The sequence below is a fragment of the Harpia harpyja genome, chromosome 15 (assembly GCF_026419915.1).
Source record: "Harpia harpyja isolate bHarHar1 chromosome 15, bHarHar1 primary haplotype, whole genome shotgun sequence".
NCBI lineage: Eukaryota > Metazoa > Chordata > Aves > Accipitriformes > Accipitridae > Harpia > Harpia harpyja.
Window position 1 is genome coordinate 29,204,149 of NC_068954.1, and position 14,685 is coordinate 29,218,833.

General features: G+C 59.0%; 3 protein-coding genes across 10 annotated transcripts; 2 read left to right on the plus strand and 1 right to left on the minus strand.

Annotated features, from left to right (window-relative positions):
* Nucleotides 1-17: 17 nt before the first annotated feature.
* On the plus strand, nt 18-5,403 carry BIN2 (bridging integrator 2). Its single transcript, XM_052809799.1, has 11 exons — nt 18-198; nt 1,316-1,396; nt 1,557-1,611; nt 1,853-1,947; nt 2,130-2,225; nt 2,300-2,407; nt 2,499-2,584; nt 3,312-3,387; nt 3,636-3,718; nt 4,035-4,779; nt 5,160-5,403. Exons 1-11 carry the CDS (start codon nt 34-36, stop codon nt 5,271-5,273), a joined length of 1,704 nt encoding a protein of 567 aa, XP_052665759.1. The 5' UTR covers nt 18-33; the 3' UTR covers nt 5,274-5,403.
* A 242-nt stretch (nt 5,404-5,645) lies between these two features.
* On the plus strand, nt 5,646-10,162 carry SMAGP (small cell adhesion glycoprotein). Of its 8 annotated transcripts, none has more exons than XM_052809814.1 (4): nt 5,646-5,959; nt 8,451-8,523; nt 8,682-8,759; nt 8,863-10,162. In XM_052809814.1, exons 2-4 carry the CDS (start codon nt 8,493-8,495, stop codon nt 9,033-9,035), a joined length of 282 nt encoding a protein of 93 aa, XP_052665774.1. In that variant the 5' UTR covers nt 5,646-5,959; nt 8,451-8,492; the 3' UTR covers nt 9,036-10,162. The 8 variants fall into 8 exon arrangements, with proteins under 8 accessions (XP_052665774.1, XP_052665777.1, XP_052665781.1 ...); XM_052809817.1 differs by having other exon boundaries at nt 5,646-5,867; XM_052809821.1 differs by having other exon boundaries at nt 5,646-5,867; nt 8,685-8,759.
* On the minus strand, nt 9,913-14,621 carry DAZAP2 (DAZ associated protein 2). The gene is made up of 4 exons (XM_052809812.1): nt 14,505-14,621; nt 12,760-12,881; nt 12,022-12,264; nt 9,913-11,309 (listed from the first exon to the last, which is right to left on the minus strand). Exons 1-4 carry the CDS (start codon nt 14,515-14,517, stop codon nt 11,181-11,183), a joined length of 507 nt encoding a protein of 168 aa, XP_052665772.1. The 5' UTR covers nt 14,518-14,621; the 3' UTR covers nt 9,913-11,180.
* Between the last annotated feature and the right edge of the window lie 64 nt (nt 14,622-14,685).

Genomic DNA, 14,685 nt, shown 5'->3' on the forward strand with positions numbered 1-14,685 from the left:
TAGCGCGGCAGAGGGTGCCCGGGTGCTCGGCGGATGCCGGCAGCTGCCTCGCCTCGAACTTCCTCCATAGCAAACATCAAACCGCAGCGCGCGGCTGCGAGCAGGAACCGAGCTGCAGCCATGGCAGAGGGCAAGAGCGGGGGAGCCGGGCTCTTCGCCAAGCAAGTCCAGAAACGGTTCAGCCGGGCGCAGGAGAAGGTACGGCGCGATGCCCGCCCGCGACGCCCAGCCCCGAAAATCCCTTGATTTGCTTTTACTCTTTAAATTTTTTCCACTGCGGCACTGAGGGGGGGGTGGCACAACCGCTTGGCACCCATGGGTGCTCATAGAGTGTTAGTTTGGGTGCTTCTGGGTCAACGTCATCGTCGCTCCAAGGCTTTGGGCTTGATGGCATCTCCGCAAAGCCCCCCAGGCTGCTTTGGCAGCTGCTGGGTTCTCTAAAAGTGGGATTTTTCCACCCAAAGTGCTTTCCGGAGGTTACGGGGGCACCGTGAGCTTCTGGCATGGGGTCCCTTGGGCTGGCCGGAGGTGACGGTCCCCAGCAGAACCCGGCATGGCGATGGTCCCAGGAACGCCGGCGTAGCTGGCACTGGCCACGCAGGAAGCGAGGGGGAAGGGCTCCGGAAGCGGGCAGAAATGGGGTAATTCTCGGCTGTTTTGGGATGGTTTGGGGTCATCTCTTTCCCCTTCTCTCCCCAAAAAAAGCAGGCAGCGACTCCCATTTTGGGGGCGATGCGAAGCCGCCCCCCGCACCAAACCCACCCGCTCCCGGGTTTCCTGGCTGGGGCTCGGTGCTAAATTCAGCTCCCCCGTGACTGTATCAGCCCGAGCCAGGCTCCGGCTGCTTCCCGGGGGGGTCAACCTCTTCCTGGACACCCCAAAGCTCCCTCCCGCCTGCCCTCACCACGCTCCTGCGATGGTGGGTCCGGAGGCAGCCTTCGGCCACAGACCATCCTCATCCTCGGTACGGTGTCACCGGTGCCCGGCGAGGCAGCACCCAAGGCTTCACCTGCACCCATAGTCACGTGCATGGATGTTTGGGGGTACATAGGGCTGCACCTACAGGGTTTTATAGGGTGGGGCGATGGGTTAGCACCCAAAAAGTCACCGTTTTCCTCTAAAAAATAAAAGCACCAAAATTTTGCATTCCCCATCCAAATCCCTGCTCGGCATCAGCTCTGCTGGATCCTCAGCATTCCCCAAGAGGGGCTTTCGCCGGTGCTGACCCCGCTCCTGCCAGGAGCTAGAGCCCGGTGGGCAGCGCCGAGGTCGGAGCTGACGGTTCTTCCCTCATCTCCATCTCTCTCCATCCCAGGTTTTGCAGAAATTGGGCAAAACGGTGGAAACCAAAGACGAGCAGTTCGAGCAAAGCGCGTACAACTTCCAGCTGCAGCAGGTTGCACCAGGGAGCAGGGAAAGGGGGGACGGGGACACCCCTACACCATCCCTTGGTCCCGCTGCCTCCCGGGGTCCCTCTGTCCCCGTTGGGCTTGTGGAAATCACCACAAGCCCTCAGGGACAGCCCTGACCTGTCCCTTCGCTGCGTTGCTTTGCAGAACGAAGGCAATAAACTCTACAAAGACCTGAAGGCTTTCCTTGGCGCGGTGAAAGGTACGGCACCCCGTCCCCGTAAATATGCCGGGAAAACCCTATGGGCACCACGGAGGAGCTGGGAGGGGGTTGAGCATCGCTGCATTTTCTTACCCAGGATAATAAATAATAATAACAACAATAACAATAATAATAATAAATAATATTAAATACAAACTATAATAAGTAATATTAAATAATAAAAAATTATTAAATAAAAAAATAATAAATAATATATTTGCATCCCTTGGCCGGGTGGCAGTGATGCACGAGAGCTCCCGGAAAGTGGCTGAAACGCTGCAGGAGATTTACAGCACCGACTGGGACGGTCACGAGGAGCTGAAATCCATCGCAGCTGTGAGCCCCTTGACATGCCCCCGCTGTCCCCAAGGGTCCCCTTTGAGCATCGGGGGGGAGGCAAACTGAGCTGGGGGGGGGGTCCCGGGGGATGCAGCCCAGCACGTACAGACCGAGGGAGGGTTTGGGGGGGGGGAAATTCCGGGCGTTATACCCCCGTCCCCACTTCTTCCACACCGCAGAGCAATGACCTCCTGTGGGACGACTACGAGGCGAAGCTGGCCGACCAAGCCCTGCGGCTGATGGAGAACTACCTGGCTCAATTTGGGGACTTTAAGGTACCCCTCGTGCGCGGTGTCGGGGCGGGGGGGGCCAAAGGGCCTGATCCTGGCTCACCTTGCCCCCCACGCAGGAGCGCATCGCCAAGCGGGGCCGTAAGCTGGTGGACTACGACAGCGCCCGGCATCACCTGGAAGCTCTGCAAAGCGCCAAGAAAAAGGACGAGGCGAAAATCGCCAAGGTCGAGCCTCCCATGGGACCCCCACCCGGCGCAGCCCCCCATGCTCTGGCCGTGCCTGCAAAGCCACGGCCCCCCCCTTTCCTCCCCGCAGGCTGAGGAGGAGTTTAATAAAGCCCAAGCGGTGTTTGAAGACCTGAACAGGGACCTTCGGGAGGAGCTGCCGGTTCTGTATGGCAGGTACCGGGGGTGCCGCAGGGGCTGGGGGGCTTCGTGGGGCTGGGGGGCTTCGTGGGGCTGGGGGACATCGTGAGGACTGGGGAACATCATGGGGCTGGGGGACATCGCAGGGGCTGGGGGACATCACAGGGGCTGGGGATGTCGCAGGGGCTGGGGGACTTTGCAGGACTGGGGGACATTGCAGGGGCTGGGGGACATCGTGGGGACTGGGGGACATCACGGGGCTGGAGGATGTTGTGGGGCTGGGGGACATCACGGGGCTGGGGGACATCGCGGGAACTGGGGGACATCGTGGGGCTGGGGGACATCGTGGGAACCGGGGGACATCGTGGGGCTGGGGGATGTTGTGGGGCTGGGGGACATCGCGGGGCTGGGGGACATCGCAGGGCTGGGGCAGGCACGTGGCCCCGGGGGATGATCCTGCCCAGAAGCCGATGGCATCCGCAGCACCCCCCATTTGCAAAGGCAGCCCCCTCCCGCCCCCCTCCGGGTCCCCCCCGAAAAAGCATCATCTGAGCCCGAGGTCCCCAAAAACCACTCGCTGAGCCCCGGGACGCGGCCACATCGTCCTCACCACGGGGGTTTATTTGTCATGCCCCACCTCCACGGAGACCCCGGAGGATGGGTGCTCACCGGTTGGGTGCTCAGCACCCTGAGCCCCTGCGGGAAACGGGTCGGCACCCCCGAACCCCCCCCACCACCTCCCGCCGTGTTTTCCCTCCCGCAGCCGCATCGCCTGCTACGTGACCATCTTCCAGAACATCTCCAACCTCCGCGATGTCTTCTATAAGGAGATGAGCAAGGTGGGGGGGCAAGGCAGCACCCCAAAACACCTCTCCCTTTGCTCCCCCCCCCAGCAGTCTCGTAGCCATCCCTGGGCGCTCCGGCTCCACCGGTGCCAGTCACCCGCCTCGAGTCCTCGCTGCTCTTTGTTTAATTTAATAATTTAGAGCAGCTCGAGGATGTTCATGGTGCTGCCAGGGGACGGGTGGCAGCGGGGGGAGCCCCTCTGATGCATTTCTCTCCCCCCCCCCCAAACCGTCCTTTGCAGCTCAACCGCGACCTCTACGAGGTGATGAGCAAACTGGACAAGCAGCACTCCGGCAAAGTCTTCATCATTAAAGGCATCCCCAGGTAAACGAGCGGGCGAGTTCCAGCGGGGTGGGGGGCTTCAAGTGGCCAAATCATCCCCCCCACACCCCGGTAAGCAGAAGGGTGATGCAGCCTCCAGTCCTATAGTCCTGGGATGGGTGAACATCTCCCAACGCCGGGTTGAGGGCGCTTTGGTGGCGCTGGATTAATTAATTTGGGTTGTTTGCCGATCGCGCCGGATGGGGAAGCATCACCTGCAAGCCGGGGCGGTGATGCCGCGGTGCCACGCGTCCCCAAGGACGATCCTTGTGGGACGTGCCGGTGGGGGGCTTAACCCCTCTGTCCTTCCCCCACACAGCAACCGGCGCTCGCTGGTCATCTCCTCGCCGGTGAGCCCCCCGGCCATGTTCCCCTGCCCGGGGAAGGCACCAGACTGGCAACCCATGGTAGAAGCGGAGGCGACGGCGGGGTCCCCCGGGGTGGGCAGCAGTGCCACCGACGCTGTCTCCAACGGGGAGCTGGGTGCCGGCATCCCCGGCCCGCCACCGGCTTCACCTGCCAGCGGTGGGTCCCTGTCGGAGACGGCGTCGGTCTCCAGCGAGGAGGCCCCGGAGCCCGGTCCCGGCCCCGAAGCTCCATCCCGCGAGCAAGGGACATCGGCGGCAGCCATGGAGCCACGTGCCGACTCGCCCGGGCTCCCCGAAAACCAGGGTCCAGAGCCGTCGGGGGCTGCCGTCGGGGCGCAGGCGGGGGCCGAGGGCATCGCCGCCTCCCTGGCGTCGCTGATTTTATCGGAGGCGATTGCCCAGGCCGCCAGCGCCGCGCCGCCGGAGTCGGAAAAAGCCGTGGCCGGGCTGGAGGTGAGCAAAACCCCGGCCGCCGCAGGGGACCCTCGTCAGCCAGATGGCACGGCCACCGACGGTGAGGGTCGGGCACATCCCGGGGAGCCACCGTCCCCAGCCCCAGCCGTCCCCTGCAATGTCCCCGGTCCCGCGGCGGAGGCACCGGCGTGTCCGTCCCCCGGCAGTGCCACGGGCGAGCCCGGCAACTCCGAGGAGAGCGTGGAGGCGATGGACGTCGAGCCAAAGGTGGCCGAAACTCAGGTGAGAAAGTTCTGGTGCCGGGAGGGGAGATGCCATGGTGGGGGCCACATCCGTGCCCTGCGATCGCAAGGGGATACCCGGCTTGTTTGGAGACCCAACCTGTGCTGGGGGGGCATCCAGTGGGTTTGCGGGGACATGGGGCCGGAGAGGGTCCATGGGACAAATCCAGCTGGGTGCGATGCTCCTCCGCTGGCAGATGGGGCTGGATCTGGCCCTCGACGCGGCATCCAGCGGCCCCAGCCGAGGCGGGTGCAGCAGCACCGTGGGGCAGACACCGACCCGACCTCCCCGGCCGCACTCGGTCCTTCTTGGGTCCAGTTTAATCGAAGCACGAGGTCTCCATCCCACCCGGCTCAGCGTCACCTCCGTGTCTCTCCCAGGAGCAAGCCTGTCCTGGGATGCTGGAGCAGGAGACGAGCCAGGATGCAAGCCAGGACCCCCCACCAGCAGCAAATCCCCCCCAGGACCCCACCGAGACCCTCACCTCCCTGTAAGCCCAGCACCCGGCATGGGAAACGGGCATCGTACGGTGCCACCGGCAGATCGCTTTGTTTCACCGAAACCGTAACGCGCTTCCCACCCCCCCATCCCGTGTGAAATAAAGGCAGAGGGCAGAAAAGGCGATGAGAGGAGGGCGAAGATGCCGGCGAGGGCCAAATCTCCATCCTGCAAAAGCCCAGCGCCGGCCGGGCTGGGGGGGCCACGGGGAGTGCCGGGGGGTCCCCACCTGCAGGTTTACGGCAGCCGAAGCTGGGTGCAGGAGGGATCTGTCGCCCCGTTCTCCCCTGGCACCCAATGCCGCTGTGACTCAGGAAAAAGGCGTCAAGCCGGTTTCGCCGGCTCCCAGAAAATGTGCTGCCATGCAAAAAAAAAAAAACCCACCAAAAAAACCCCGCCCCTGATTTTACCTCCCCCGTGCTGCCAAATTCCCCCGTATGGAAGCAAAACCCCATTGCCAATTGCCGCCCCGGTGCAAGAGCTTGCGTCGCCGCCCCGATGCCCGGTGATGGGCTAGTTCGCCGGCGAGCGAGGGGTTAACGGAGGAGGTATTTCTGGGATTTTATCATCATTGCAGCCAGACTGGAAAGGTGAGGCAGGAAAAGGGCAACGCCTTCGCCTGGGCGAGACTCGGAGCCGCACATGGTGCCGGCAGCCGCTCGCCCCGGCACAGCGGGCGCAGGTAAGAGCTGGGGTGGGGGGTGACATGGCTCTTGGGGTGACCCCCCCCAGAAAATTCACCCTTTCCCGGGAGATTTGGAGGGGTTTGGCTGCATCGGGCACGTGGATTTGCACCGGGAGGCAACGGGAGTCGTGCCACGAGGGACGCCGAAGTGTGGCTGGGTTTTGGGGGAGAAGCTGAAATGTCGGCTCTCGGCCGGGTGTTTTCCAGATGGATTTTGGGCGGGCGGGAAGGGAAAGGGCCTGATCCTGCTACGGCGAGAGGCAGAAAGCAGAAAACCCAGTGGGAAAGCCGAGTGGGGCACAGGGGAGAGCAAAACACTGCTCCCATGGGACCCGTCCCGGGGTGACGGAGGAGAAACGGGGGTGAGCGGGCTGCGGGGATGGGTGGCTCATCCCATCTTCCATCTGCCGGGAATGGGAATGGGAACGGGAATGGGAATGAGGGGCTGCGACGGCGCCGCTGAGCATCCCCGACGGCACTCGGCGGAGCTTTTTGGGAGCAAAGCTGCAGGGCGGGGAGGGTTTTGCTGTGGGAACGGCTCTTAAGTAACTTGGCCCGAGAGCAAGAATGAGGAAGATTATGGTTGGTTTTTTTTTTACAACCCCTGCATTGCTTTAAAAAAAAACCCCACGGAGATCCGTACGGATCCAGCGTGCTGGGGAAGTGAGTCACCCCCCCCTCCGTCAGCCCCCCGGCACGGCCACGGCGGACGCCCGGAGGCTCCGACCGTGCGGCGGCTGGATCCCGGCCCTGGCGAGGTAACTCGGGCGCTGCAAAATACCCCGCGGTTTTCCGTGCCGTGGAGCACGGGGCTCCTTCCCGGTTGGTTTTGGGGGAGCTCCTTCCCGTGATGCCAAGGCGGGAGCGACGAGGGGGTGTCGGGGAGGAGCATCCCTCCCCTGGGGAGCTTCGCTTTCATGAGCACCGACATTTTGATGCTGAAGCAAGTCTTTCTCCCAGCTAAAATTTGATTTAAACTTTAGTGGGTCCCAGGAGTCCATATTACAGGTGCTGCGGGTTTGTGTCCCCCACTGGCAATGCCGAACGGTTCCCAAGGAGCCCTCTCCCCGAGGCACCCGGATTGCACCCAGCTCCCTTTCCATCAAGCAGCACTTTTTCCTCTTTTCCCTTAAATCCCAATCTTAGTTTGGGGGGAAATTTTACCCATTTTTTGCTCCAAAGCCACCCAAGCAGCGGCTGCTGCTCCGTGGGAAGGTGGCAGTTGGCTTTGGAAAGCGCATGTAGCTCCCTGACGCCCGGACATCGCCGGCGGAGGAGCCCGATGAGCTTTAAAGCAAAGCTGTGTTTAATGCAAAGCTGGGTTTAACGCAAAGATGGGATTAAAGCAAAGCTGGGATTAAAGCAAAGCTGAGTTTAAAGCAAAGCTGAGTTTAAAGCAAAGCTGGATTTAATGCAAAGCTGGGTTTAATGCAAAGCCAAGTTTAATGCAAAGCTGAGTTTAAAGCAAAACTGTTTAATGCAAAGCTGGGTTTAAAACAAAGCTGGGTTTAATGAGTTGGTGGCTCGTGTCAGCCTGAGCTTGAGTCTGGGAGGAAGTTGTTGTTCTCAGGGGGAGCTGTGAGAGACTTGGGGTCCCGGTCCCCAGCCGGTGGGACAGGGGTCCCACGACAGTCTGTGCACACTGCTGGGAAAGGGGAAAATTGTTTTCCCAAATTCCTGTGACTCTGTAAGCCCAAATGTTTGCACTCTGGTAGCACTCGAAAGCAAAACCTGCTGTTGTAAAGAGATGTTTTGCAAACACCCGACAGCGCTGTGAGTCACAAGGGCATGGTGGGACAACCAGGGCAGGGCCGGATCCTGAGAAATTCATCCCGCTTTCCAAAATCCAGGCGGTCGCTGGCAGGGTTTGCGTCGCCCCGTCCTCGTGAGATGCATCCTGACAGCACGGCACGGCCGCGCTCCCAGCTCCCTACTCCTGGCCCGCGTCCATGCTCCCGCGGTTAAATTTCCTCTTTTTAAAAAAAAAATAAAAAATTAAATTTTATTTCCTCCTGACATCTAGCGGCACGTCGCCGCAGAGCCGCTGAGTCACTTGTGCCCGAGCACCGGAGCCATTGCAGAACACATTTTCTGGGGGGGTTACAAAGGTTGTCCATCCACCTCGGGCAGAGCCACCAAGGTCGATTTAGCGGCTGCTGGTCCGGCTGCTTTTTGCAGGCGAAACATTACGGCTGCGGCATCGACCTCGGGACCCTGATCGGAGGATTTGCAAGGATTTACGGGCAATTTGAAGCTCTCAAAGTTTGAGAGCGAATTGCAGAGTCGGTGGCTGGTTTTTTTCTCCTGCCTTTGCTAGCTTTGCTGCCTCCCCGCAAGCCCGGCATGCCCCAGCCCGCTCCTCTCCATCAGCCCGAATAAAAACCTTTGCTTTGATTAGTGCTGCATGACCGCCAGCATCCCCCCTCGCGGCTCTGCCCTTCGGGGTGTTGCGTGTGAATTTATCACCTTTAGTCCTTTTTTTTGGTAGTTCTGAAGGACCCCAGACCTTCGTCTGGAAGGAGCTGATGCGATGGAAGGAGACCAGCCCCCTCTGACTGCAGGTGAGCACCCCAGGACAGCTTTGCCGGGCTGTTCGTGCCGTATAATCCTCGGCAAGACTTTGTGTGGGGCCAGCGTGTGCCCCGTCCAGCTAAGCCTGGCTCAGAGCCGGGTCGGGACCAGCCTTGTTCACCTTCTCCTCTCTCCCGGTTTGATGAAGAAGAGCTGACAACCCCCTTCCTGAAGAAGGCTCACACCCCACCTCTCCACGAGGACGCCAACACCGTGGTCATCGCAGGTAGGGGCTCTCCTTGCCGGATCCACCCCGTTTACCGAGGAGCAGCTCGGTACCGACCACTTGGGGCTAAACCCTGCTCCTCTCTCTGCCTTCTCCCTGGTAGTTGTCATCACCCTGGTGTTCCTCACCCTGCTGACGGTCCTGGTGGTGATCATCATCTACCTGTACAGAAACAAAGGCAGCTACCTCACCTACGAGCAGCCGGCGGCAGAGACCAACGTGTCGGTGCAGATGGAGGATGCTCCATCCAAAGAGAAAGAAGAGTATTTTATCTAAGGTTTTATCCAAGCCACCGGGCCCGGCGCGCACCTCTCTGATGTGCTCAGGTCCAAGGTTCCTAAAGTTCCTGGAGTTGGAGTTCTACAAGCTGGTTTTGTTTTGGGTTTGGGGGTTTTTTTCCTTAATTTATTAAGCCAACCATGGAAGGAAAAATAAATAGGTGTGTGTCAGAGCTTTGCCCGTTGCTGCCCGGAGCAGACCCAGGGCAGGGAGCACTTCGGCTCAGCGGAGGAGAGCAGGCACTGCCACGCTCCGGCTGCTCGCACCCACCCCATCTCCTCCCTTTGGTGCTTTCCAATACAGCCCAGTGACAAAGGCTTGAAGAGTCGCTGCTGTTTTCTTTTTCCTTATCTCACAAAACAATTAAGTTATTCTGCTGATGATTTAGGGGTGGGTTAATTAGCATGGCTAATTTGGAGGCTAAGGTTAAGCGTGCATGTAAAATAGGCTGATGGATCGTGCAAGTTACAGAAAGCCCCATTGTAACTACAAACCCGGGGAAGCTCGTCCCTGCCCCGAGAGGCGCCTGACCTCGGCAGGCTCGGGGAAATCAGAAGCGGAGCAGGTTTGTTTCGTCCGCAGAGCCGGCTTTAGCACCGACACATAGGTGCAGGCAGGCAGTGACATTAGTTTTCCTCTGCTTTTGCTACGCACAAAGATGGGGTGAGGAGCAGCTCCAGACGTCCCTCCCCTGCTCCCTTCTCAAGGGCAGTTCCTCCTTTAAATCAACACCACCACCCCCCAAAAAAAACAACAAACCCAAAGGAGGAAGTTCACAAAATAGCAGCGAAGAGGAAATAAGTGAAGAAACCCTAAGGCTTGCAATGGGCAGGAACCAAGGGGTTTTATTTGAGGTCTAATGCAAATTTGCTACTTTATTCAAATTTTCAAAATAGTCTTTATTCTACTTTTTTTTTAGTATAAAAAAATCCACAAGTTAAGTGCACCACAGTGTATACAGAGAGAGACGTAATGCTGAACTTTCATAACAGTCAGTTGTATGGTTAAACACAACATATACAGGACACAGATTTAGATTAAACTGAAACCTCAAGATAAAATATATTTGAATCTGGTATTTTTCTTCATAAAACAAAACAAAACCAAAAAAAAAAAACCCAAAACATTGAGGATCCCTGAAATATTCTTCTTAACCCTAATAAGACTTCATTATACCCAAGTCATTTTTAAAGTATGCATTCATAAAACAACCCATTAACCAAGCTAATTTGTGTGTTGATTGACAGTTGCTACACACCCTTGGACAGATGGTAACCAGCCTCTCTGTCTGAACAACAGCCTTAAGGAGTTTTGGTGTCAAGACACCAGGTTGAGTTTAAAAAAAAAAAAAAAAAAAAAGTTTGTTTATTAAGCATCGCTCTAAAAGCCTAGTTAGCATCGAATGAAATGTTCAAACATGAGTTGCATTGTGTTTCTGGCACCAAAGCATGGCTTTGATTAGATCTAATGTGCAAAGAAATCCAAGATTACTTGGAGTGTATAAAAAAAATCCCATGATACACGCCAGCTGCATACCTTCCTGGAGGAAAACGATGGGCGAATGTGAGCACGGAGTGCTTCGAGGGATCCGTTCTAGAGTGAGGTCAGGAAGAAAGAAGCGCCAAGGTGCCCTCCCCGCTACTGGGAAGTGAAGTTTGCCTCGCTTTTCTATCCAGCACCTTTGCTTCGATGGAAGGGAAACCCGGGTGGTTGTGGCTCTGGGTCCAGTGGACCGGTACGAGCATGAAGGGAAGGCGAAACCGGATCCGCTCCCTCGCCCTCCCCAAAGCCAGTGTATAGGTAGCCGATTAATAGAAGCTCAGCGCTGCGGTATTACTCCAGTGAAAGGAAAGGAAGAGGCAGGGCTGCTGAGCTCACATTCATTTCGTGAATTAATCCCCCCCCTCCCTCCCCGTCTGAACAGAGGCACTGCTATCGTTAACAGGGTTTCTTGTTTCGCTTGGAAGTGCCTGCAGGGCCGGGCACCAAACCAGGAAGACACCTCACCGCTGTGTGTCTGATCTGCAACTTCAGGTTAATATGGACTAAAGCAGTTACATCGTGAGAAGTGCTGACAGTATGTGATGTCTTTCCTTACACAAATGTAGCCCCCCCCCCTCTCCCCCCATTCCCCTTCCTTCTTCACCAGATAGTGTAGCCGCCGTCTGAGCCTCCCAGGAAGAAGTTTCCCTTCCGTTGCGTCACCAAGACGTTGGCTCCCTGCATTACGGCCAGCTGGGCGGCATTGGGGGGACAGCCAGGAGGGGGGGGCTGGAAGACAGGAAAAGGAGAGGGGGAGAGGATAGTTGAGGTCGGTGCCGCGACGGGAGCTGGCACAAAGCCACCGCGGGCCGCAGGGACCCAGAAACCTCCCAGTCGATGTCCCCGTCACTTGCTACCGAGCAAAGATTGAGCAACAGAGTCCAGGAGTTGATCGGAAATGCTCGGTTCCTCGTCCGTGCCCTGCCCTCTCTTTTTGGAGCCCGCAGCCCATACGGCTGGCCCTGGCTTTTTGCCCACGCGGAGGAGCCTGTGAGCTGTGGAACAAGATCTTCACGTGGCTGTGAGCCACGGGTGGAAAGTCCAGGGGAGCAGGAACTTCCCACAGCTCCCCCGTAGCACGGAAAGAGGCCAAGTCTGCGTTTGGGGCCAGGGAAAGTCAGGTCGCTAAGCAGCCCTACTGGCTTGCCTTCCCCCGAGGCTCGTTACGCCATGGCCCCCAGGCCAAATCAGGGCTAGCACTGGCCACGCAATGGTTTTGCTGAGCCATAACCACCTGCGAGCCTACGCAGCTCCAGAGCCACAGGCTGGCCAGAGACAGCAAACCCTTAGCATGAAAGTAGGAGCCTACTCTTCTCTCAAATGATGGATCGGGTAAGAAATATGTTTTTCTCAGAAAACAAAGGACATCATCTCCCCCGCTACCGCCCGCGAACCCCTAACGCTGAAGCATGCAGGGTTTTGAGGATGCATTAATACTTACAGGGATGCTGGCTGTTCCACCAGCCCCAAACCTTGCTCCAGCATCAAAGCCACCTTCAACAAGGACTGTCGATCCCGGAGGATAAACCGGTCCCACGGGGTAATACGCCATCGGGACCGACGAGCCGATCGGACCCACGGCCACAGACTGGGCCATGGGCAGGAAGACAGAAGTGCCCGGATATGCCGCAGACATCGTCGGTACGGTGGCAGCCCCCAGAGGCACGAAGCTGGGACGGTAAAGCTGGGAAAAAAAGCCGTGCAAGCAAGTTTAGAGACTTGTTATTCTCCACACCCAGTCGTTTACTCAGCCTTGCTGTCAAAGCACTAGCTCCAAAGCAGACTTTCACCCTCCTCCTTGCACAAGGAGCGTTTACTTTGGGGTATGGGTAAAAGGACATTTTTCCCACTGTTGGAGACAGTTTTCCCCCACTGCTTGCAAGAATTCAACTAAGAGAGGTTATCGTAGGTGTGTTTTACAGCTACAGGTGAGCTAAGTTTGTCATCTTAACTTAAGGGGAAGCTTTGAACGTTTGTCACTTTGAGTGGATGATTCAGATCTTGTAAGAGAATCTGGGGACAGACCGCTGCCCAGTGACATAAGCAGCAAACGAGTCCTCCAGGCAAAAAAAAAAAAAAAAAAAAAAAAAAAATGCAGCTCTAAACTTATTCAAAGTTTTTTTTTCATTGGGAGGGGCCCCAGAAGAAAATAAAGCTTTCGGAGAAGCGTCCCGCCTACCTCGGAATAAGCAGGAGGTGCGTCTGTGTAGGGCGGTGGCTGTGGAAGGGGCATAGTCTGTGGGTACACGGCGGGGTTGGCGGGGGACTGGACGGGGTAGGACGGCTGGGTGGGATATTGTCCTGCAAGAAAGAGGAGAATTCAGCCCGAGGCAGAAACAAAGCCAGACAGGATGCTGACGAGTTGGTTGGTTGGTTGGGGTTTTTTTTTTTTCAGAAAGCCCCGTTTCTTAATTATCACGTGAGCAGAAGGGAGTATCAGCTCTAGGAGCGTCCGGGCACAATTAACTCGAAGTATTGCCTGGGCGATCGACCCCCCCATCCCCTCCCGAAACCACAGACACTCGGCTGTCCTCGCCCAGACTTCAGCAGTCCAGTCCAGGGCCAAAACAAAACCAAGAGTTAAAATACCCTTTTGCCGGAACTGGGAGCGATGAGAAGGCAGAAAGCCCGACAAAGGAAAAAGAAAAAATAATAATACGTCAAATTATTCTGGGTCACCGCGCCAGCGCTTGGACTCGCAAATTCTTAAACCGAAACCAAAACAAACCAGACCCGATCACAGTTTTGGGGGGCAAAGACGAGGCGGCGTTGGGGCGAGTGTTTTCCCATGTCCCCCCCCCCGATGTGGTGGCAGGAGGGGGCCGATCTCCTGGTCGTGCTGGGTGGAAAAATCGCCTTTGCTCTGACGACGCCGAAGGGTTTTAACGAGCTCCGAATTCGGCCCCTTCTGCCGGGATCCGGAGGGGCTCCTGGGGTCCCCCCAGCACCCTCTGACCCCGGCCTGACCCCCCCCCCCAACCCACTGCTGGGAGGGAGCCCGTTAGGCCACGGGGGGGGGGGGGGGCAGCCCCCCATGGGTGCCCCCTCCCTGGCTCCCCCCCCAGCCTGGGCCTGTCGGGGGGGTCTCAACCCCTTGCTGCCCCCGATGTTGTCCTCCGGGGGGGTCCCCCTGACCCAGCTGCCCCTGCATGCAAGGGCGTCCAAACCCCCCCCGCCGTGGGTCCCCGGTGTCACCCAGGGGGGTCCCCCCTTTACACCACCCAAGCCCCCCCCCCCCCCCGTGGTGCAGGGGCTCTCCCCCCCCCCCCACGGGCCCCCCCCATTACGTCACCCGCGGAAGGGGTTTCTCCACACTATTACATCACCCAGGGGGTCTCCCACAGCCTGCCATAAAACGAGGTCCCTTCTCACGTCACCCGGGGGATCCCCTACGTCAGCGGGGGGGGGGGTCTCCCCTAGCTCAGCGCCCCCCCCATCTAATGGGGTACCCCTCGCCTCACGCTTGGGGGGGGGGCCCTCTCGCTCCAGCTTCCCCCAACACCTACTGGGGTCCCCCTTACGTCACCGGGGGATCCCCTACGTCAGCGGGGGGGGGGGGGGGAATGTCTCCCCCACCTCAGCTCGCCCTCCCCGTACGGAATGGGGGACGCCTTACGTCACGGCGGGGGTGGTTGTTTCCCACCCCCCCCCCCCCGCCCCAATGGGGCGCCCGGCACTCACAGGGTTAAAGGCCGGGCCGAGGCCGGCGGCGCCATGGCGACCCGCGCGCCCGCCCCCCCGCCCCTCTCCCATTGGCCGCCCGGCGCCCGCGCGGCCCCGGCCCGCTCGCGCGGTCACGCGCTGCGGCGCCGCCCTTAAAGGCGCCGCGTCCCGGGACGGCGCTCCCCGGTGTTTGGGGTGGGGGGGGGGGGGGGAAGCTGCCGGTGAAAGAGGGGCGGGAGCGCGGCCCCCCCCCGTCCTTGCCTTTGCCGTTCATGGCGGCGCTGGCTCCGGCGGCGGCTCCCGCTCTGCCCGCGCCGCGCGCTTCCTCCTCGGTGTCACTGCGGCGCTGCGGGAGGGGGGAGGGCCGCGGGGGGCGGGGCCCGGAGGGGAGGGGGAGGGAAAGCAGGAAGCGGGCGCGGCGCGCATGCGCGCGCCCCCCGGC

Coding starts and splice junctions, on each gene's coding strand:
- BIN2 (XM_052809799.1), top strand. CDS start 34: ATGCCGGCAGCTGCCTCGCCTCGAACTTCCTCCATAGCAAACATCAAA. Junction 3,388..3,635: donor TCTATAAGGAGATGAGCAAG/GTGGGGGGGCAA, acceptor CGTCCTTTGCAG/CTCAACCGCGACCTCTACGA. Junction 3,719..4,034: donor ATCATTAAAGGCATCCCCAG/GTAAACGAGCGG, acceptor TCCCCCACACAG/CAACCGGCGCTCGCTGGTCA.
- SMAGP (XM_052809814.1), top strand. CDS start 8,493: ATGGAAGGAGACCAGCCCCCTCTGACTGCAG. Junction 8,524..8,681: donor CCAGCCCCCTCTGACTGCAG/GTGAGCACCCCA, acceptor GGTTTGATGAAG/AAGAGCTGACAACCCCCTTC. Junction 8,760..8,862: donor CAACACCGTGGTCATCGCAG/GTAGGGGCTCTC, acceptor TCTCCCTGGTAG/TTGTCATCACCCTGGTGTTC.
- DAZAP2 (XM_052809812.1), bottom strand. Junction 12,265..12,759: donor CACCTCCTGCTTATTCCGAG/GTAGGCGGGACG, acceptor TTTTTTTCCCAG/CTTTACCGTCCCAGCTTCGT. Junction 11,310..12,021: donor GTGGAACAGCCAGCATCCCT/GTAAGTATTAAT, acceptor CCTGTCTTCCAG/CCCCCCCCTCCTGGCTGTCC.